Consider the following 22096-nt stretch of genomic DNA (forward strand, 5'->3'; position numbering starts at 1 on the left):
ATCTTAATTTGACCATGATCAGTAGCTACCGACCTACTTATTATGTGAGGACTCTAAAATCTCTTATCTGTGCTCAAAGTGGGTAGCTCGCGAGCGAGCATTGTGGCTGGTATATTTAAATAGATGCTGTTGTCTTTACCTCTTGCCTTTGCCAGGCCCTTGAGCCTTTGCCATGTATTTATTTACCCTCTTTGGCGCCTTTCCCCAGGGTTTATCGCCTTTGCTCACCGCCTTGGGTTTGAGCCACTCAGGTGTTTCTACCGTCACCTTGGCTTTGAGCCACTCAGGCTTTTCTACCGTCACCATGTCCCTATCTCCTATGGATTTATCCATCGCCTTCATATCTTCCACAGATGCTGCTCCACGTGGTGACGGCCCTAACCTCCTCAACTCCTCGCCATTCTCCCACTTGCGGAACTTGATATAGTGATACAGATTTTGCGTCCCCCTTGGGCACTTCAGCCCCAACTCCCTCGCCTTCTTGATAAGCCAGCCGCAGATGTAGTCAATCTCAGTCTCTCGGCCACCCTCCACATCCTGCAACATGGAGCTCCGGTTCTCACCGGTGCGATCGGCCAGCAGAAGAGCCTCTCTGAGCAAGGCTAGATCCGACCAGGCCTCGTCAAGTTTTGTGTTTCCCGAGGGTAGGTCGAGCACGGCACGGACAATGGGGCCGATTTCTGCCACTAGTGAAGACGGCCTGTACTCGGCGGTGATGCCAGTGACTGGATGGTCCGGCAGAGCCCTGAATCTTTCCAAACTCCGAAGCCAACCGTTGGGGCATCTATGTACGACCGTCAGGGGGTTGATGACAGCGTTCATGACCAGCTTGCGCAGCCGGGCGAGTTTGATCTTTTCATAGTCCAGAAACTCGGTCCGAAGGGTTGGGTGACATTTCTCGAGGGCCCGACGGAGGGGATGTTCCTTTTCTATCTCCTGACTCTCGCTGAAGGGTCCGATGTTGAGCGGGCCGGACCCAGCCACTTGGAAGGTGAAGGGGCAGACTGGGCGGGTAGGGTCGCCGCGGCCAAAGACGCCAGTGCTGCAGACGCCTGCCCAGTATGAGGGGCGGTGCTCTGGGGATCGGAAGGCGAGGATCTGGGAGTCGAGTTCTTCCTTGACACCCATGCCGTTCTGCAGCAGCAAGACAGTCGAGTTGCGATCGAGACGGGGTGAAAGGAAGCCGACAGGAGTGAGTGTTTGCTGGCCCTTTGTTGCGACGATCAGATTGCTGATGTGTGGTGAGCCAGGCCTGGACTGTCCGATCCACTCGGCTCTGAAGCCGGATTTGGAGTCTTGGGTGTGTTCATCGATCCATTTTGTGATTTTCCTGCCGCCGTCGACGAACTTGTCGTAGGAGTCTTTTTTGCGGAAGATCAAAGTCACGGGAAGTCTTGGGTAGTGTGTTGCCAGTGCGTGTGCGACATATTTGCCGAGGTTTCCAACCCCGAGGATATGGATGGCACGATCTGACAGCAACATGGTGGATTGACTGACTGCGAGTTGCGGTTGAAATCTGGGTCTTCAGCCACTTAAAATTTGCGCCGAGCCAGTTGATGTACTAACAATTTTGCTACTCACCTTCATTTATAAGCCTGTTTTTTCCCACTTTTGCCAAGCTACGACAGGTGTCAACATCTGTAAATCTTCCGTAGTATAGTGGTCAGTATGTGAGCTTGTCATTCCAACAAACGCTCGAGACCCGGGTTCAATTCCCGGCGGGAGAGTATGCCATTTTCTTTTTCCTCTATATCGTTGCTGATGCTATTTTTGCAGTTCTATGCTTTTTGGCTTTTTCTAGAAGCGCATGGCAGACTAATTCAGAACAGTAATATCAGGCACCCACATTCTCAAGAGTGAGGTGCTCGTAAAAGATATCCACTGTTAGCAGGGCAACAGTCAAGGGTGCAAACACGACACAAAGAAGCGTCCAACTGAAAGACATGAATGACTTGAACATTTAGCTATCTGACTGATCCAGCGCATCTATAATTCCAACTGAATCAAATCCATCAATGTTTTGCATACCAAGAGAACAGTTCCAGACTGCTGAATCTAACCCCCCGAAAAGAAAGCACCAAACTATTTCGTCTCACAACCAGCACTGTCACATCCGAGAATCTCAGACTTCAAATCACGCCCCACCACCTACTTTCCACCTCCCCGCCGGCTGTTGCCATTCTTCCTCGGTGCATCCCGTCGTCGTCACAGAAACCCCTTTGTAAGGCGCTGTCTTGAGTTGCACTTCAGGTGCAACCTGTGCGAGAGGCGTGGCGCCTTGCTTACGAATCCCGTAGGCAGTCAAATCTCTCCGCTGAAATCCATTGGACAGCGAGGGTTGAGCACGATCTCGGTCCGGATTCCCAATGGAAAAAGGCATGGCAACTTGTTGTGTATAGTACGCATAACCTGACTCGGACCGCGAGGGCTGTTTCTTTGGGGGTGCAGGGCGAGTATACGCTCCCTGAAGGGTCCACTGCGGTGCGATAGCGGGTAAGAATGGTAGCCCGCCATACAAGGGCTGTTGCGGCGGATATGATTGTGGGGGAGGATATGATTGTTGATCAGAATATGATTATTCCCCAGTATATGATTATTGAGCAGGGTACGCCGATACCATCGTCCGAATTGACATTCTGGATGAAGATCTTAAACCTTGTCTGGAAGAACCTTGGCTAGACGAGCCATGCCTCAACGAAGATCGGTAAGAGGGGTTGTGGCTCGAAGAACGGTGTCTCGATGAGTCCGACATCACGGAGCTTGTTCTTGGGGTTTCTGGCCTGTCTGAATACGAGTATCCTGGCGGTAAATCCTCTGGCTCCCAAACGTAAACTCCCGCCACAGACTCGCCCGCCACAGATGCGCCGGAGGCTGGAGGAGTTGCACTCCCTACATTGAAGTGGTTGAAGTAAGTTTGAAATATTTAAGGTCTTTGAGCCTGGGGATTTGGGAGGGGCGAGGATGAGGTGGTACTGGCATGCCAGCATCGGTACCACCGGAGTAATAATCGCACTGCTGCTGAGAAGAAGAACATCCAGACAATCAATTCAAGGGAAATGTGATGCCAATTCTGGAAGAATTCTCTGCCAAATTCTGAGGTGAATTTCCTTATGGTATCTCTACATCCACCCCCTCGATCTTCCAACACTTCAGGCTTGGCCGCTAAGCGCCAACAGAAAATAAACATTGAAACTTAGAAATAAAACCCGGCGGCGATCCCAGTTTACGCATTATCACGATAATCTATTTCCAGCTCTGCAAAGACAATCTATCTAGGCACCATGTCGCTGTTGTCTATCGACTGCACGTTTTGACCGATCGCTCTCATCATCCTCGTGGTCGTTACATCCGCATCTTGCCAAGGCTGGGTGAGAGAGCGGTGATCTGATCATTCCTTTGCATTGCGTCAGGCAGCCTGGCCTGCGGCACAGTAGAAGCTACATTTCCCACACCGCGCATTGGAAAAATATAAGATTGTAGCCCTAAACGTCTGCCAAAAAAAAATTACTACCGCCACCACCGCCTCCGCGATCACCACCGCCTCCGCGATCACCACCCGGACTCCCAACCCCAGCCCCAAATCGCCAGAGCGAGCGAAAAAAACGCCAGCCAGCCCAAAACGTCTTGCCGAAAAAGCGCCCACCTCGTCCAGCGCCGCCGGCGGTCTGCCCCCACCGTATCCTTCCCTCCCAATATCATTCCTTGCTCTTGCCTAATCTTCAGTCAGCACAGTGCTATTATGAGTAGTAAGTCAAATTTGGATAAATCACGGTACAAGGTCAATTGGGGGTTTGGGATACCGGTGGAGATCACCGCACGCGCAGCGCGCGAGGACGAGGTGGGCGCGGGGGAGTTCTGGGAGGCCATTTTTATTTCGAAAAGAAATCGAAATTCTTTTTTTATTAATAATAAAATTTGTTAGAGAGGCTGAGCGATTGATGGGAGAGTTGGTGGAGTTTCCAGAGACCAGAATTCAAGATTTAATGTGAGGCTGGAGGAAGAACAGGTGAAGATTGAGCCTTGAAACTCGGAATATTTACAATATCCAACCATGCATCAACTTCCCTCTTGCCGCCGCTGCCATGCCGGACAGCAGGATGCCGTGATGTGACATGAGTTGGGGAATTCCAACGGGTCACTCACCTTCAACTGAGATTTTCCAAGCAGAAAGTGCAATATGCGCATATGCCAGCTGAAGCGGAAGGGGTGATCTCCCTGATTCTTTTGTGGCAGCATCATCACAACTGGTGTCTTTTCTTAACCCCCGTCAAGGGCGTTGCAATTACTTCCATTTGTGAGTGGCTGGTTGCTCATATCGGCCCATCGCGGTCCCGTCTCTCAGCTCTCAATGGAAGCAGTGGCCCTGCCGTTCATGACATGGCAATTGCATGCAGGCTTGCAGCTAGAAGTGCAGCTTCCCGTCCGGACACCGGATACCCACTCGAGGGAAGTCCTGGAGCTGAGTGCAGGTTGAGCAAGCGGGTTGTAGGTCCGTAGCTGCCTGCTCGTGGAAGTGGACTGACGCTCACGAAGGTTCGGTTAAGCAGATCAACAGGGCTGTGATTAATAACTCCATGAAATCACAATGGGGCCAGGGTTTAACGAGCATTCAACGAGGTGGTTTTAAATAGGAGAGATTAAAAAGCGCCATCGTAAGTGTCGCATCTACTCATCAATGTTACTAGGTACTCAAAATTGGAATTTAATCTTTAAATACCATGAGAGAGTGATATTGGATGCAGACAGCAAGCCACACCTGCCACACAATGCTGAATGGTTCTAATAGACGCACAAATAGAATTTAATAATGCACATAGAGCAAGTACCTATAAAAATGCATTATCTGCGTTAAAAAGCGAAAGTTACCCCAGTTAAAATGGGCTTGATCAAGTGGGTTAAGGTTGAGCAAATATCGGCCTATCTGTGGTGGGGTTTGAGTGTGTCCCAGAACTGCATTTGCGCCACGGGAAAGAATGGCAGTGCCGTAGTAAAGTTTGCTGTTCATCTAAATAAACGCTAATTTAGAATTATCCATTTAACTATCATTTTTCCTTTCTTCCCACCTTCTCTGTCCTCTCTCATCCTTTAACACTCCAATAATTCAGCCGTCCATGAGTTAACATGCTGGAAAAGAGCATAAATGACCTCTTCGAGGACCACCTCGATAGCACGAATCCTCCTCCGCCCTATATATATAATAACGGACCCGTCGTGGATGATTCTGAGAAGCCAAAATCTTCATCATTACAATCGTCGCACCCCACAGAGACAAAATCGGAAGACACGACATCCCAGGAGGGCGGCATTGGTATCTGGAGGCGGGCCCTATCCCGAATCAGCCCAAGTAATTCTCATGCAACAGGAAATACCAAGTGGTGGGGCAAACGAATTCAAGAAAAGCTCACCGCAGCGTATCACGGCCCCCCTACATGGCGTCGACATAACGACATATCGTGTATGTCTACCAAACTTCCACGACCCTTTCCACCTGCTACATGTATCCACCGCTACTCGATCGATGTCCTCTGCTGCCCCCCACCGCAGCCGTTCGCATCTGAGACTGCCCGTTGGCAGCAAGCCCGCCTATATGTCTCGGCAAACGACCTCTCCCAACTCCAGAAACCAATCCCCTGGCGAGCCAATATCGAGGACCGCTGCTGTCTTGACAATGTCCAACTTATCAATTACGCTTACCCTGTCCCGTTCCTCGTAGATAGGCCTTCTGGGAAAGTCAAGGCGTATGACAGCATACCTACAGGGACCGGTCTGTCAGTTGGAGGGCCCATTTATGAGCGTACTATCCAACTAATCCGAGAACACGGGAGGTGTCACACGGGCCCACGACTCAGTGCCCCTAGACAGTACACACTCCAACCAACAATAGCCCAACGATATGCCCAGGATCAGAATATCTGGGGCCGGCAACCAACTGAGCCCACCGGGGCTCAGCGGAGGCATCACGGCGACCACCACGAAGGCAGAACCAGGGTGCCGATACGGGTTGGTTGGGCAGGAGGGACTGAGGACCCATACGAGCTGCAAGAAGACTGCAGGACAGGAATCATATGTACCTATTACTGGTGGAATCAGTGGCCAGGACGCCGAAGGAGGTGCCCGGCCAAGGCAGACAGATAAGACAGGTTCGAGGACCAGGGAGCTCAGAACGGTCCTGGGGATCCGGAGGACTATAAGTAGGCCTTGCCTTTCCTACCCAAATGGCAAGGGGCAAGGACCTTGAGGCCATAACAGATTATTATACTGAGTTGAACTACCTGTTCCAAGCCGAGATACTCCCCTTGTCACAGGAGGAGACCAGGGTGGCCAAAATGGGGGTTCTCGTTCACGATGACAAGTCAAGACGGCGCCTGGTTCTGCAGTTTGTCCCGAACTGATGTCGCCAGACTTATTGACCTCGATTCGGTGATCCGGTGAGTGCTTATCCTGTGTTTCATCCAAGCACCTGCGCAACGGTATCAGCTGCTAATAGGTGCGATGCTGAGTCAGAATCGTTGGTTGGATTCATCCAGACCCAAAACTTCTCGGAACCTCCGTTTTGTTCTATAGAAAGACTATTAGCAAACCGTGGCTCGAGGTTGTCAATCTTGAAGAAACAGATCATATACCCAGCTCATTCATGGGCGAAGTGCATGACAGGGAGATGCGTCAATTGGTGGATGATAACATTCATGGTTTCATTCAAGATAGTTAGTGCCTGAGGGTGGCCGTTGCACAATAGACCGGTATCCAGTCAGAACATCAAAGATGCACATTTCACCATGAAACAGAGTGAAACTGAATCCCAGTACGTGGGAGAGATAACTCTATTATAATGATAATAAGAATATACCTAAGATATTGATGTTCGTGATAAGAATAGAGGCCCCTATTCAAGCCCCACAAGATAATAACAATAAGAATAGCATTCTCAGATCCAAAATAAGGATAATAAGAATATTCATCCCAAAAAAAACCTCCCCAACTAAGAGCAAACCCTATAATCCCCAAACGCCCAAGCCCAGCGCCAGCACCCGAAGCTAGCCGTTCGCCCCTTGCCGGATAAACTTGGAGGAAGGAAGGGTAAGTACTGGACTGTTCGAGAAAGAGAACGTCTCGTGGCTGCCCCCTCGATCAATCTAAACGCGCATCGTTGGGTCCCAACAGGTGTTTCTGCTTTTATACACAGGCATGCGCGCAAAAGCGTGTCAGGTTGCGGTTTCCGGCACGGCTTACTGGAAAGGCCGGAAGACCGCTTTGACTTCGTTGAGATGTCCGTTGTTCATTCGAGCAGGGCGTTGGGCTTGCTAGCTGCTTGCACGCGTCTTGGAGTTAGAGTGGGATGAGAACCTCGACTCTTATCGGCAGGGCGAACTTGACGGGCGTTGTCGGCTCTTCTGCGGGAAGTCACCCGTGTGCTATGCAATGCCAGCCGAGCCATTGGCACTACTGTCACTCGTGACCCAACTTCAACGTGACTTCCGCCCAACCCCAGGACAACTGGGGACCAGCTCGTCTGGTGACCAGCCCAGCGAACATGAGGGCCAGGGAGATGAGGGTTAACGGGAGGATAATTATGAGGTCGCCGTTGCCATCACCATGATGGCGATACTGCAACGGATGAAAGTGACATGAGCTGCCAAGTAACATCCGACTGGTTATCCACCCTCGACTGAAATCCCGTCTTCCAGGCGATGGACAGATGCAACATGTGGATAGCCCTGCCCCCTTCAACTGAGCCCAGCCCACGGCCAACTCTTTTTGCAAAGCAGACTGCCATCTTCCGTGTAAATCCGTCCATAAATAAAAACATCTAAGGGACAGGACTAGGCCACAATGGCTGTCCTTAATCCTGTCGCAGCGTTTGCTGTTGCCTCCACCATTTGTGGGTAGCTGATCATGTCAGCCCATCACGGCCCAATCCCGTCAATGGACATGGTCCAAAAGTGACAGTTGCTCGAATGGGCAACTACAAAACGCTCTCCTGCTCAAACGGCACTTACCTAGATACCTTACCCTTCCTGGGGTGAAATTTCCCACATGAGAAACCGTACCTTCCCCAGCCGAGATGCAAGCTTGCAGTTACCATGATGGATGACGCAAGACGACGAGAATGTTCCCTTTGGCCCCAACCCAGGTCCACATCATGTTGTTGTGCTAGTGCCCAGCGCGGGTTCAAAATATCCCAGATTTGCAAGTTCGTCGGGATTTCCATTTCCTTTCCTCAAGCATCACCACCCACAATTTTGGATTTTTTGGCCAACACAATTCCAAAAATAAATCCTCTGTTTTTTGGAAAACTCATTTTTTTTTTTCAAAAAATTTTTTTTAAAAAAAAAATGTCGGCCACAAGCCCCAACACCGCCGCCGCCGCCGCCGCCACAGCCGGCGACGTCGAGCTCGGCCTGCTGGGCCCCAACCTCCTCACCCACCGGTGCACGTGCGGGGATCTCCACCTGCGTCTTCCGCTCCCTGCTGACCCTGCCAGCCAGTCAGTTCACCAAACCTGTCCTACTTCCTTTTCAGGCTTTCAGAGGCCTGGCAAGTCCATTTGCTGATGATGAGTGCTGATTGAATATCCGTATTAGGCAGAGGGTGATGCAGGGGGCCAGGGACCAGGCGGGGGTCGGATGCACCCCGGTGGTGAGAGATTGGTTGCGGGCCCGGCAGGCGGCAGCTGGGTGGGTGACGTTTTTGGCGGGGCCCCTTGCAATTCTTGGTACGTCTCAAGATCTCTCAGTTCACTTTAACATGTATAACTGACATGGAATGATTAGGCTGGAGTTAGAATCTCCCGTAGTTCGGTGCGGCGGCGGGGTTGGCGGGTGGTTTGGTCCTCACGGACCTAATTTGGTGGGGGGTTACGGGGGGCGACGGGGGGGGAGTATTTTTATCAATGGTCTGCATAAACGGGGAGGGAACATTCTTATTATCATTATTTTGGACATGGACACCATTTTTATCATCATTATCATGAGACTTGAGCAGGGAGCTCTATTCTTATCACCAATATTAATATCTTGGGTATGGGGCGATATTCTTAGTATTATTATAATAAAGTTATCCCTCTTCCCGCACTTTTGTTTATTTGTCCTTTGATTCTTGTGTGAATGTGATGACGTTGATGACGATTACGCAATAGAATTAGGGAGACCACGCCTTTCACTTGAGTAAAGAAGGGGTTTTTGTGTGTTTTGAAGTTAAACAATCCCAGTATGGCCAACACCTAGATATACGACCTTTTGTGACGAACCCCTGTACAGAACCGCTAAAAGGGATACGGGTTGAAGGTAACTTCTGACAATTGGTTCGGTGCAGCTAAACAGTGCACAACAATGGCTTGTCTCAATCACAATAGTCTGAATACCAACGATTGTGACTCGTATTGCATACTGCGGAACTGTCTATCTACACCAGTGTTACAACCTGCACCGGGAGTGGATACAGACTGCAAGGCAGTTGTTACAACCTGCACCAGGAATGGATACAGACTGCAAGGCAGTACGCCAGAGGTGAATATGACAGGATGATCGAAGGTTGTGACAAGCGTCTCAGACACGAGTTCACTGTCAACAACAGGTTGTTCTAACAAAGAGCTACTGAGAGTAGATTGTAGACAAATGAACTTGATTGCTTGCATGAGGAACTGTCTATCTACACCAGCCAGTTCCTCCGTATATATAGACCAGTGGACCGTGAAGTGCTAACCCTGCTATGGCCCCGATCACTCCTAGCACATTGCATCCTGCAAAGTGCTCGTCGTGCTATGCCTTCGATCACCCCGAGCATCTTGCATCCTGCAGAGTGCTCGTGGGTCTTGGCGCCATAGCACTTCTGGCCGGCCCCTATTGGCTGTCTCCTGACTTTCCTAATGATTGGCTGGGGACGTCCTGCGCCCCACATACTGCGCGACCTGCCGTTGGGTTAACTGTGACATAGGTCTATATATACGGAGGAACTGGCTGGTGTAGATAGACAGTTCTGCATTATGCAATTCACACTTGTATTCACGGTATCTTGTGTTTACATTGAGACATCTTGTTGTGCACTGTTTAGCTGCACCGAACCAGGATTATTCAGAAGTACCTTCAACCAGTATCCCTTTCAGAGGTTCTGGATAGGGGTTCGTCACAGGCCGTCGAGGATTAACAACCGGTATTTGCCCTTTGTGCGGGACGCTGTGTGATAGTCGAAGTGCTTGATCCAATCTAGGCCTACCGGATTGGTAGTCCAGCCATTATCGGTGGTTGCGATGCGCCAGGTAGACGGTAGGTTGCACTCGGTGTACCAGTTAGCAAGGTGGTACTGTGCGGCCAAGATGATGAAGGGAGGGATAGCCCAGCCGAGGGCATTGACTCCCTGGATCACCGTTGCCCATTCGCGGTTGCCAAGCTGGGCCAGTTTTGCCTTGCTAAGGCCGTCCGAGGTCGTAACTACTATGCCCGCGAAGATAATGCCCATCATAAACCCAGTCTCGTCGAAGTTGTAAATATCTTCCACACCACTTAATCTCGGTGGAAAAGCTCGCGCAGATAGCTCAATAATATAGTGAACAATAGCCTCCTCTTCTAATTGAGTGAGCTTTTTCGACTTGGGTGTAGTGTCGCATCATGCAGGCTTGCCAGCGCGTCGGCGCCCTAGCGTTGCCTGGGAGACTCTATAGGCCTTAGCCGCAGCCCGTATGCTTAGCTTTTCGTCATTTTGAAGAGCCTGGAGAGCCAAGATTATTTTGCTTTCTTTTGAAGTAAAGGGCATCTTTGATGGTAGAGAAAAGTGGTTGTTGAGTACAAAGATGTCGCGTCGCGTCGAAAGTGCCCCACTCACTGATATGCCTCACTCACTGATAACGTACGTTATGTCTTGTTATTTGGGCCCACTTTCCCGCAATTCCTACCTTCTTCGATCTGCGCTGGCGTAAGGTTAAACCTAATCCGGGAGTCGTTCGAAATGTAGACATTGAAAATCTAATATTCGTGAGGAAGTGACTTTCAAGGACGCCTTTTACCTCTTATAGAGAAAGCCTACCGCCGGACCGAACAGCCCCGTAGCGGTGGTGTGACAAGGGCTGTAATATCAGGGCTTGGAACTTCATGGTTCAATTCAGTCTAATAATCTTCAATGGCCTCGAAGAGCGTGATGAGGAAGAAGAACGTCTAGGAATACAAACAGATCTCAGAGACGCGTACTTTTTTATCCATCGTCAGGTGGTCCGTGCCCAGTGGCCTCGAGCCGCTGCCAAGTTCCTCAATATCTCAGGGGCCAGTGGGCTTCCTTTGATAACCGCCATGCCTTCAGATTGCCTGCCTCGCTTTCAACGAGAGGTTCACAACTTGCAGTTACCCCTCCTTGCGGTGGCATCGACAGTGTTGCTGGCCGTGGTTGCAGGTGGTTGGCTTTTGCCGTGTGACAGGTGGTGAATATCATCGAAGCGTGTAATATCGTTGTAGTCGAGCAATCGTAATGTGGAACTGCAATGCGGGTAGAAGAAGGCTGCAACCAGCGCAAGAGCACCGGTGACAATTATATCACTCGCTACAACCGTGGTGTCACAGGAGCAAAAAGCAATTGACACGTCAATGCCCGGTGCGGGTTTCATCATGGTAGGAGACTACTGGGGATAAGGGAAATGCTTCGGTACACCAGGCTCATTTGTGATAGCTAATAGGCGTCCGGTAGAGTTGAGGCATACAAACAAGGTGGAAGAGGCATCTTCTGGAAGGTATTAATGTCATGTCAGACACGCACACACACAGCCATGTGCCTCGTGTTTGGCCGACTCTCGACTTCACACTACGTCCAGACCGCTACTCACGTCAGTCAAGTTCAACTGAGAAAAACTAATTAATCTAGTTCTTAACCATCAACCATATCGATATTTACAATAAAAAAAGCTAGTAATTGTCCCAACCGTTTTCTCAGCTCAACTCCGCATGAAGACCGTCCCGTCCCGCCTTTCCAAACCAAACTCAACGAACCCAGACATAAAACCATCCTCTCTGCTTAACAAGCCGCCGCAACCACCACCGGCCGGGCTCGACCCCTGCCAAGCTTGGAGTGCGTCTTCTTCCATATCTCATCAAACATAGAGGGCTTGGGCTTGAGCTGCCAGTCATAGAGACCAAGACGTCTGACCACCTGGAACGAACCTGTCCCTATCGACATGGTCTGGCCCATGATGATGCACTCACTGACGCCCAAGATCCGGTCTGTCTTCATACCAGCAGCGGCATCAAACAAATGGTCTGGCGTCTTCTCGAAAGAAGCCAGCTGGAGAACACTGTCGCGCATCTTGGCAAGGCCGAAGCGCGTGATGCCGAGAATGTCGCCCTTGTATGTCATGACATCGGCCAAAAGCTCCATGTGACGAGGGTCGATGTTCATGTCGCCCATGACTTGCTGGATTTCAAAGGCAATAGTTGTGCGGGCCGCCTCAATACCCAGCACATCGCGACATTCCATGACCGAGTTGGTCAAGCACTTGGTGCCAACCACACCTTCTGTGGTCATACAAGCGCGCAGTCCGTAACCTTCCACCAGAACTGTATGCGCCGAAGTCTTGCTGTCGACATTGATAATCGCTCTCGTTGTCTCGGGGTGGCCGGCAATGGGCACTTCCGGCAACATGCGCTTGAGGAAGTTGACTCTCAACTGGAAATCGGCTGCCGACTCATCCCCTGGATTGGCGACAGTCAGCCCCTTTTCCAGAGCCGCAGCGCGTTGCCTGGCCGCCTTTCTCGCCGCCGTTGCATCCTGCCATGTGTTGTGGACGAGAACCTCAATGACATTCTTGTTCACCTTCAGGTCTTCTGGCTCAATCTTCAACTTGAGCTTCTTGGCCTTGACAATGGCGTCGGCAATATCGGTAGTCGTTATCCCAATCTGCTCCAGGTTCTCAAGACCATCCTTCTCAAGCCTGAGAACAATTTTGGCGACGTCCTGCAGCCACACATCATCCACATAGTCAAGGATATCCTTGATGTAAGTCTTTTCAATCCTGTGCTTGACGGCCCGGGCCGCGCTGACATCCTTAGTGTTCTCCAAGACGCAAGTGATGACAGGTGTACTGATCGTTTTGGAGGCGTTGATGATCTCCTTGATACGCGGGACACCCTGGGTGATACTCATGCCGGCAACACCGGCGAAATGGAACGTCTTGAGCGTCATTTGCGTTCCAGGCTCACCGATCGACTGAGCGCCCACGGCTCCTACAGCGTGACCTGGCTCGACCTGTGCCTTCTTGTACTTCTCCAGGCATAGCTCGATGAATTTCCGAAGACTGGCCTCCGACACCTTGGCCGTGAGGTCGGCGTGCTTTTGTCCCTTGGCGCGCGCCTCATCATCCATATCAATATCCATCTCGGATCCACCCTTGTTCACCCTATTAACTGCAGCCTGCATGGCAAGGTCTTCTTCTAACACTCCTGGATCGAGGCCGACCGACTTGCGAATCCTGGCCAGCTTGGTGGCTCTCTGTGTGATGTATGTCTGGACACTGTTGAGGTACTCTCTCGCGGCGTCGTGCTCGTCGACGGCCATATACGCTGCGCGGTCCGTGCTCGTGCGGATCTGCTCATCGGTAAGCCCAGTGATGACCTCGCCGGTAAGCATGTCACGTCGGACATAGAGCGCCCGCTGTCTGTCCAGTAACTCCTTGGTCAGTTTCTGTATCTCGGACGGCAGCAACCCCTTCTCCGAGTTGTTCCAAGTGATGGTCTGGGAGTGGTTCCAGGTCCGATCAAAGTTGACAGGCCGGGCATCTCCCTCCATGTCCACTGGGTCGAGCCTGTCTGCACCATACTGGAACTGGACAATGCCTCCTTCCGAGGTGCGCACCGTGTCATCGTACTGAGTCGACAAATCCTCCAGCGACTTCATCAAGCGTCTGGACATGTAACCCGTCTCGGCCGTCTTGACAGCGGTGTCGACCAAACCTTCTCTGCCAGAAATGGCGTGGAACAAGAACTCGGTAGGATGCAGACCGGTGTAGAAACTGTTCTTGACGAAGCCCTTGGCAGCCGCGCGCTTGTCGCCCTTTTCGAAATGAGGCAAGGTTCGGTTCTGGAATCCATCAGCGACACGCTTGCCGCCAATAATCTGTTGACCGACACAGGCAATCATCTGGGCCACGTTGATTTCGGAACCCTTGGACCCAGACTTGGCCATGATGAGAGGTGCGTTGTTTCTGCTGAGATTCTCGGTGCAGTAGCTACCGGCAGCTTGACGGACAGCGCTCAGGGTTCCCGAAAGCTTGGTCTCCAGAGTCTCCTTCATGTCGCAACCTGGAGCCTTCTCAAGAGTCCCGTTTTCTGCTTGGGAAATAAATCCGTCGCACACCGTCGTGGCTTTTTCGAGGAGCATGAGCTTGTGTTCAGTCAATGCCTGCGAAGGAAACACATCACCAACACCGATAGAGAAGCCGCGCAGTGTCAAAGATCTGGCACAGAGCTTGGCCAGACGGTTCATCGTGGCGGCAGCATAGTCGGCTCCATAGTCTCTCAGAATGACATAGAACACAGAGTTCTTTTTGCCCTCTCCAACCGTGGACTTGTCCATGCGGCCGCAGATAACCTCGGAGTTGCGAACAACAAGGAACGAGTCGTCAATGTCCATGTCAGGAGGCTGGAGGTTTCCTTTGTTGTAGACCTTGTTCTTGGCATCGAGGTTGACCAAGACAGGCGACTCCTTGTTGGGCCGCATCATGACGTTGAAGATTTGCTTGCCAGTCCAGAGAGCTTTGGGCTTGAGGATGGCAGGAGGCGGAAGCTCGAGATAGGTATCGCCAAGAAGCATCTGTGTGCAAATGTAGGTAAAGCTGCTTCTGTCGTAGAACCTATCTTTGCCGCTCAACAGATAAGCAGCGGTAATAAAATCCTGGGTGGCGGCAATGATGGGCTCGCCGTTTTTGGGAGTACACAGATTGTTCTTGACGCCCATCAGGTTGATAGCCTCTGCTCTCGCCTCCTCTGTCTGTGGGACGTGAAGGTTCATCTCATCACCGTCGAAATCGGCATTGTATGGCGAGCAAACACACTCGTTCAGCCGGAACGTCCTCCAAGGTCTGATCTTTGCGTAATGGCTCATAATACTCAGTTTGTGAAGTGAGGGTTGACGATTGAACAGGACGATGTCGTTGTCTTCGAGATGCCGTTCTACAACATCTCCAATCCGGAGGTTGTCCGCATTCTTCTCAAGGATGTGAGGCTTCATGTGCTTCAAGAGAAACTTCATCTCATTCTCCTCGCCTTGGTTCTTGGTGATTTGCAACGCGCCAGGGTATTCAGTCGGGCCGTTTCTCACACAAGCCTTGAGTTTTTGAATGTTGTTCGCGTGAACGCGCTCGGGGTATGTGAGGTTCTTGGCGACACGTTCGGGGACGGCCACCTGTTCAATGCTCAGATTCGGATCGGGGGAGATGACAGTACGCCCACTGAAGTCAACACGTTTGCCCGAGAGATTGCCACGGAAGCGCCCCTGCTTTCCCTTGAGACGTTGGCAGAAGCCACGAGTAACCTTGCCAAAGCCTTGCTGGACGAGGCCAGGCACATCACTGTTGACGTACATGCCGACCTGCAGCTGGAGGAATTCCCACTGCTCCATGAGGGAAGGAAGCGGCGCACCCTTTAGCATAGCTTCGCGCAAATGTGCGCTATAGATGACAATTTCGGCCAACTTTGTGGTAATGTCGTCTTCGTTGCTTGCGCTTTCCTGGGCGACCGATGGTCTGATACAAAGGGGGGGGGCTGGGAGGTACCGCCAGAGAAACATCTCGGGTCGTCCTTCGGCAGGATCTAGGCCCAACAGCTCGCAATCGACCGAGTTGATCTCCTTGAACAGGTTGAGAACCTTGAGGGGATGCATATCATCCATGGCACGGCGGGTGTGCTTTCCAAGCTCTGCGAAATGGGCCTTGGCGCTCTCAAAGGAGGCATCGAACTCGATCTTGCTTTCGGGTGCCACCTTCTTCTGGGCCGTCGACTTGTTGTAGGCCACAAACTTGTCATGGACAAGCTTCATGCAACTCAGCTTTCGGATGGTTCCCTGTAGGTCACCGCAGTGGTAGCAGTTCCTCACTTTCCGGCACTGCTCGTTGATGCGTTTGAGTACGGCCGTTCGCGCCATGTTGTCCTGTTCCCGGCGGAGTGATCTGAGGAACCGGCGGCGCTCCTCGTTGGTCAGGAGGATCCTGGAACATGATTTGCAAATGTTTTGCAGGGTTGCCTGGATGTATTTGAGATAGCCAATGTGAAAGACGGGGAGTGGAAGTTTGACGTGACCAAAATGACCAGGGCAGCCCATCAGATCTTGGTGGCAGGTGTGGCATTTCGCATCGGGTTTCGGGCTCGAGGTTCCCTGTGGGGATAGGTTAGCTATGACATGGGACAAAGGATGACGAAGGAAGTGTTGATACTCACCAGGCGGGGATCGAGGGGTCCATGCTTGAAGGGAGCTCGATTGTTTTCGACATCGTAGAGCAGATTGTCGGAGACCTCGAGCACACCTTGGTTAAGAATGTCTTGGGTGGATTGAATGCCGAACTTGAGGGCCTTGAAGCGCTTTGGGAGCTGGTCCTTCACCAAGGTCTTGCGGTTCTCGGAGGCCCTGCCGGCCTCGACTTCCGACTCCATTTTGTGATGTGATTGTGTGGTGTGGTGTGGTTGTGTGGTCGCGGCGAGATGGAACAACGAATTGCCCCTCAAGGTAGCTACGCTACCTGCTCATAGCGGGCTCGCCGGGAATGTGTCGATGGAGATGGCGACGTCTAAGTTGCTGCTGCTGTTGGTGAGATTGAGAGTAAAAGAAATACCAGCGGAGGGGTGTGGAATTGTGGGATAACTCCTTGATTTTCCCAGCAAAGTGTGGCTGGTTGGCGACGACAAGTGGTTCAAGGTTCGAGGCGTGTCAAAAGTGGTTCGCGATTGCAACCGAGAATAATTTTGTCGACGCAAGGCGGGGCAAGGCTAAGCAACTGAATGACTCCAATCCCGAAAGATGTGCCCCACCATCCCATGCACCTACCCCTGACACTTTTGGTGCAGGCGCATGGATCAACTGAGGATCAGCTGTACTTGAGGTCTTGGCAGATATACTTTATTTCTGCCTGTTCCAGTGCAGGAAAGAAAGTACCGGAGCACAGTCTCCAAGTTCCCCAGCCTGCCGGGAGGACTGCGGGGCAACGGTTTTTCTGCGTCCAATCAACAGCAGTTCTCCAGGGACCCTCCGTCATCATTTGCTGCTGCCGGTCGTTGCGGATGTCACGAGCTTTGGCCGGAGAGATGTCCAGGGCGTGGGCCGAAACAAGAGACCACGTTCTTGTGTTGGACCTGTTTTCCTGGCTTTGATGAAAAGGTGCTAGAAATATTGAGCAGAAGAACCACACAATAACTTCTTCTTCCGTTGTCTAGAAAATTTCCTTTGCGCATTCCTTCAGCCTCTGGTTGCTGTGCCAAGTCCTTTCCTGGTCTCGAGCAAGATAAGCGAATCAACAACTGGCATCAAAAGCTGCATGCTTTATCGCTTGATCCGGCCGAGGAGAGCTGTTGGGCGATCCTTACAACGCTACCCTTTCTTTTCAAACCGTCGATATATTTGGAAGACTGCGAGCGGCTTTCCCAAACCGAATCCTGGTTCACCCAGACATCCCGGAGCTATGGCTTCCACGCCGGCCCCAAATACTGCTGTCGAGAAGAAGGTTGAGAAGTCATATCTTGCTTCCGCCGTCGACTCGATCAATCCCTGGGCTGGACCTCGCAGTGCAACCCCCACGCCGAAAGATCCTCAGCCAGCCCTCGCCCCCTCCACTACCGTCGACCATACATTGAATCCCTTTTATGGCCAAAGCTTCAAACGATATCCACCAGACTGTCCCCCGCCCAATATACAGTGGTTCCATGCTGTTGACGTGAGTGTTTCTTTGGAAAGTGTTGGAAGATTCGAACTAATTTTGAGCATTGGCTTTAGGTGCCAAAACGCAAGCCCAAGTTTATGATCACCAAGGTCGCTTCCGATGCCAAACCTGCCCAGCCAAAGAAATACGTCGCCTTTGATCCCCGAGATTCGCGAGCCGTGGAGGCCGCATACCAGGCTAGACTACAGGAGCTCGAGGAGGAACGGAACGCTTTCACCGGGAATGCGCTTGCTCGCACAGGAACTAAGCGCCCACGGTCTGTGTCTGGCGAGGGAGAAAAAGACACAGACAGTAGCCGATCCAAAACAAGAGTGCCAGTAAACGAAGACTTTTTGTTCGATGTGGATATTGAAGAGCGGGAACTTGCGCCCATTTATTGGGAGGGTCCCGTGTACGAGGTCCGGCGCGGAAGTTGGTTCTATCAAGAGGGTTCCACGCTCCGACCTTGTGAGGAGAATCTGGCTGCTCAGCTTGAGGAGGGATATCTCAAGGTCAAGCCATGGCGATACCCGAAGGCACCCTCGAACCCGTCGACGAAAGGACCAACACCCAAGGGTTCCTCGGAAAACTTGAATATTGTTGATGAATCCCTGGCCAAAATCAACGCAAAGACTGCAGCCAGTGTACCCCAACATCAACCGCAGACCTATCGGTTGTTCGGTAGTTATATGAACAGCGTGGCAACGTATCAGGATTCTAATACAGCGTGGTTGTCCACTGATGGGATGTTGTCGTGGGTTACATCGACAATGTACGAAAGGTTTGCAGGTGGTGGATACATGAGTGGTGTGAAACTAGTGCGAGGGTACACTGAGGCGAAGAAGGTCAAGGAAAAGGATGAGAAGCGGCCAGTGACACCAGCGGGAACAAAATCAACATCCAACGAGAAGGGCGATGAGACCCCAAAGGCCCTCAAGAGGCGATCTGCACCGCCCACGAGCGTGCGGCCCAGTCTGGATGAGGGTGCAGACATGGAGCCCGACAATCCTCGGAACTCTTTATCTCGCCAACTGTCCAATTTGATGGAGCGGGCAGAGGACCCAGAAGCTGAAGCCGAGGCTATCAGGGTGCGAGAAGAGAAGGAGATGATGGGTGATTACAATACCAACGCTGGTGAGAACCAAGGCCGTGATATTGAGCATCTGGTGTTGGTGACACACGGCATCGGGCAGTTGCTATCTCGCAGGATGGACAGCATCAACTTTGTTCACGATGTGAATATTCTTCGCAAGAATCTCAAGAATGTGTACTCTGTATCCGCAGATTTACGGGCACTCAATTCTGAGATTGGGGAAAGCGGACCAGGTAACTGTCGAGTTCAGGTGCTGCCTGTGGTCTGGCGCCACCGTCTCGACTTTCCCAAGCGCAAGCCAAGAAGAGGAGAACACGATCTCGCCGAGGCATTTGACGAAGAGGACGAGTACCCGTCTCTGGAGGATATCACCATTGAAGGCCTCGCTTTCGCCCGTTCCCTTATTTCTGACCTCGCCCTCGACGTGCTTCTCTACCAGAGCGCCTACCGGGAGCAAATCGCCGACATTGTTGTCAAGGAATCCAACCACATCTACAAGACATTCAAGGAACGCAACCCAGAGTTCAAGGGTAAAGTCCACATTGTGGGGCATTCCCTCGGCTCAGCCATCATGTTTGACATTCTCTGCCGACAAAAGAAAAGGGCACCTGCCGCTTCGCTGCCGCGAAACCCTTTGAGAATCTGGCCTGCTGCCTCTTCAGAAGATAGATTCGAACCAAAGGAGAGCAAAGATCTGGCTTTCGACTTTGACGTGGCGGACTTTTATTGTCTAGGGTCACCGATCGGGTTGTTCCAGATGCTCAAGGGGAGGACAATTTCCGCTAGGAATCTGCCCAATGCTGTCCCGTCGGAGAGCCCGCTGAATCCGGATTACATGGAGGATCCCTTTTTGTCTGCACCGGCGTATTCGTACGCCAGCGATCAACACCTCTCTCCTATTACTGGCCACCCGTTCAGTGTCTCCTCTCCCAAAGTCTCTCAGTTGTTCAACATTTTCCACCCGTCGGATCCGATCGCGTACCGACTTGAACCGTTGATATCCCAGGCCATGTCTACTCTCAAGCCGCAGGCATTGCCCTATACAAAAAAGACCATCTTTGGGAGTGTAGCCCCTCAAGGGCTGACGGGCTTGGGGGCAAAGGTTGGGCAGAGCGTGACGGGGTTGTGGAGCAGTTTCTCTGCTGGGATCGCGAGCAGCTTGCTGAATCGGAGCTTGGGGCTGACGCAGGAGGATGTGAATAATATCAATGCTTCGCATCATCGGGAGAGGGAGTTGAGTCTCAGTCCGGTTGGGTCGCCGGGTAGTGGTGCGTGGAAGGAGAAGCAGCTTGGGGCGGCGGAGGGGGGGGGCAACAGTAAGATGGAGGATCATGTGGAAAAGAGCGAGAAGACGGCGGAGAGGCAGATGGCGATTGCGGCGGTTACCGGGGGAGGGAAGGATGGGGGGGCGTTGATTGATGAGGAGTTGGAGACGTTGTTTAGTCGGTTTCAGAAGAGTAGGGTTGAGAGGGCGGATGGTGGTGGGGGGGAGAAGGGGGATGGGAATGGGGGGGATGTGCTGACGAAGGAGAGGTGGTTGGAGGAAGAGAGGAAGGCGCAGAGGATGAGGAGGGAGGAGGGGAAGATTAGGGGGTTGAATAGGAATGGGAGGGTGGATTATTGTATTCAGGAGTAAGTGATTTGGCATGAAGGTGGGGAGATGAGGATGGTGCTAACGTGGAATTGTAGGAGTGTGCTTGACTTTAACCCGATGAACACGATTGCGTCGCATATGAGTTATTGGGCGGATGAGGATGTGGCTCATTTTGTCCTTTCGCAGCTGTTGCAGGGGGAGAGGGTAAGGACGCCGAGGGTGTGATGTTAGTGTGTGATGGTAATGAATGTATGTATGATGAGACGGGGAAAATTGGGAAGAGGAATGGATGGATGGATATACCCTTATTGTTACAGAGAGATAGAAACTGTTTGATGTTTGGGCATAGGAGAGGTGGTGCTTTTGACATGAAGGAACAGATCCGATGTTCACTGTAGGGTATGTATGTATTATCAACGCTTTTGATATCTCCAAACAGCCAGCCGCTTTTTATGTATCCCATCCCTTTGTTGGTATCATATGCTATGCCCATCCACCCCTTCATCTCCATCCCCTCAAATCATCCCCAACATCTCCGCATAACTCCCCCACGCGCCCCCCAACTCCCGGCACAAATCCCCCGCCGTCCTCCCCTTCCCATCCTTGATAAACCTGACATCCTCCTCCTGGGGAACGGTCCCCCGTCTCGGCAGGCCCACACCCTCACAACTCTGCACCACCTGCTCTGGAAAAACAGAAGTGTGAACCCCGCTCTCGAGCCACAAAAGCAGCCAAAACACCTCCTCCTGCTCGTTCTCAAGAGCGAGGTGCATCGCAGTCTTGGACTCGTTCAAAAGGTCCTGCCAGCAGAGAAGCTGAGGCAGAGAAAGGGTGATGTCCTCGTCAGCGTCGACATCAGCCAACAACTCAAGAATGCCGGCCGTGTCCCCCTCGCTGGTGAGGGTGTGGAGGGCTTTGGCGGGGCGGAACTGGGGGTTGGCGGAGAGGTAGGCTTCTTCGGTTAGGTGGGGGAGGATGTTGAGGTGTTCTTGGACGCCGCCTTCGTTGGTGTAGGTTGTGAGGATTTGGGCGGCTTGGGAGGTGGGGAGGAAGGGGTTGGTGGAGGAGCCTGAGGCGGAACCAGATCCGGTGGGGGGGTTGGAGGGGAGGTAGGTGGTGCAGGAGGGGCAGCTGAGGGTGAGGGCGACGGTCGAGGAGAGGTCGAGGAGGCATTGCCAGTGGAAGTGGCATTGGCAAGGGAGGTGGAGGTCGTCGGGGATGGGGGGTTGGTCTGCAGGGGGGGCGAGGGACTCGTCTTCTGAGTCGGGCTCGAATTGGAGGATTAAGGGTTGGTGGCAGGATTTGCAGAGGGACATTTTGGGAGGGTGGTTTGAGGTGAAAGGCGGAGATGTGAGGGTTGTAGGTAAGGTGAGATGAGGTGACGAGGTACTAGGTGAGGTAGTTAGTACGATATTATTATGTAAGTTTAATTCGTGAGTATTTACCTGAGTGAGAGTGATATGTGATGAGATCTACTCACCTCACGTTTTGCTGAAGCCTGGAGTGTGTGTGAGTGAAGGTGAAGTTATTT

The 22096-nt window shown here is 52.0% G+C and overlaps 4 protein-coding genes and 1 non-coding gene across 5 annotated transcripts; 2 read left to right on the forward strand and 3 right to left on the reverse strand.

Annotated features, from left to right (window-relative positions):
* Positions 1-135: 135 nt before the first annotated feature.
* Positions 136-1482, reverse strand: PAN5_1 (2-dehydropantoate 2-reductase (Ketopantoate reductase) (KPA reductase) (KPR); the record flags this gene model as incomplete). The annotated part of the gene is made up of 1 exon (XM_062882774.1): positions 136-1482. The coding sequence occupies one exon, from the start codon at positions 1480-1482 to the stop codon at positions 136-138; it is 1347 nt and encodes a 448-aa protein (XP_062743238.1).
* Positions 1483-1645: 163 nt separating this feature from the next.
* QC762_0063800 lies at positions 1646-1727 on the forward strand. The gene has a single exon. It is a non-coding gene; the product is annotated as a tRNA-Asp (tRNA).
* Positions 1728-11706: 9979 nt separating this feature from the next.
* RPO31 (DNA-directed RNA polymerase III subunit C1 (rpo31)) lies at positions 11707-17013 on the reverse strand. Its single transcript, XM_062889679.1, has 2 exons — positions 16407-17013; positions 11707-16344 (listed from the first exon to the last, which is right to left on the reverse strand). The coding sequence occupies exons 1-2, from the start codon at positions 16617-16619 to the stop codon at positions 11995-11997; spliced, it is 4563 nt and encodes a 1520-aa protein (XP_062743239.1). The 5' UTR covers positions 16620-17013; the 3' UTR covers positions 11707-11994.
* Positions 17014-17263: 250 nt separating this feature from the next.
* On the forward strand, positions 17264-21024 carry QC762_402320 (uncharacterized protein). Its single transcript, XM_062889680.1, has 3 exons — positions 17264-17893; positions 17953-20603; positions 20661-21024. Exons 1-3 carry the CDS (start codon positions 17498-17500, stop codon positions 20788-20790), a joined length of 3177 nt encoding a protein of 1058 aa, XP_062743240.1. The 5' UTR covers positions 17264-17497; the 3' UTR covers positions 20791-21024.
* Positions 21025-21080: 56 nt separating this feature from the next.
* QC762_402330 (uncharacterized protein) lies at positions 21081-22063 on the reverse strand (the record flags this gene model as incomplete). Its single annotated transcript, XM_062889681.1, has 2 exons — positions 22046-22063; positions 21081-21954 (listed from the first exon to the last, which is right to left on the reverse strand). Exon 2 carries the CDS (start codon positions 21879-21881, stop codon positions 21081-21083), a length of 801 nt encoding a protein of 266 aa, XP_062743241.1. The 5' UTR covers positions 21882-21954; positions 22046-22063.
* Positions 22064-22096: the final 33 nt, after the last annotated feature.

This window comes from Podospora pseudocomata, chromosome 4 (genome assembly GCF_035222375.1).
Source record: "Podospora pseudocomata strain CBS 415.72m chromosome 4, whole genome shotgun sequence".
NCBI lineage: Eukaryota > Fungi > Ascomycota > Sordariomycetes > Sordariales > Podosporaceae > Podospora > Podospora pseudocomata.

Coding starts and splice junctions, on each gene's coding strand:
- RPO31 (XM_062889679.1), bottom strand. CDS start 16,619: ATGGAGTCGGAAGTCGAGGCCGGCAGGGCCTCCGAGAACCGCAAGACC. Junction 16,345..16,406: donor GACCCCTCGATCCCCGCCTG/GTGAGTATCAAC, acceptor CTATCCCCACAG/GGAACCTCGAGCCCGAAACC.
- QC762_402320 (XM_062889680.1), top strand. CDS start 17,498: ATGCTTTATCGCTTGATCCGGCCGAGGAGAGCTGTTGGGCGATCCTTA. Junction 17,894..17,952: donor AGTGGTTCCATGCTGTTGAC/GTGAGTGTTTCT, acceptor CATTGGCTTTAG/GTGCCAAAACGCAAGCCCAA. Junction 20,604..20,660: donor GTGGATTATTGTATTCAGGA/GTAAGTGATTTG, acceptor GTGGAATTGTAG/GAGTGTGCTTGACTTTAACC.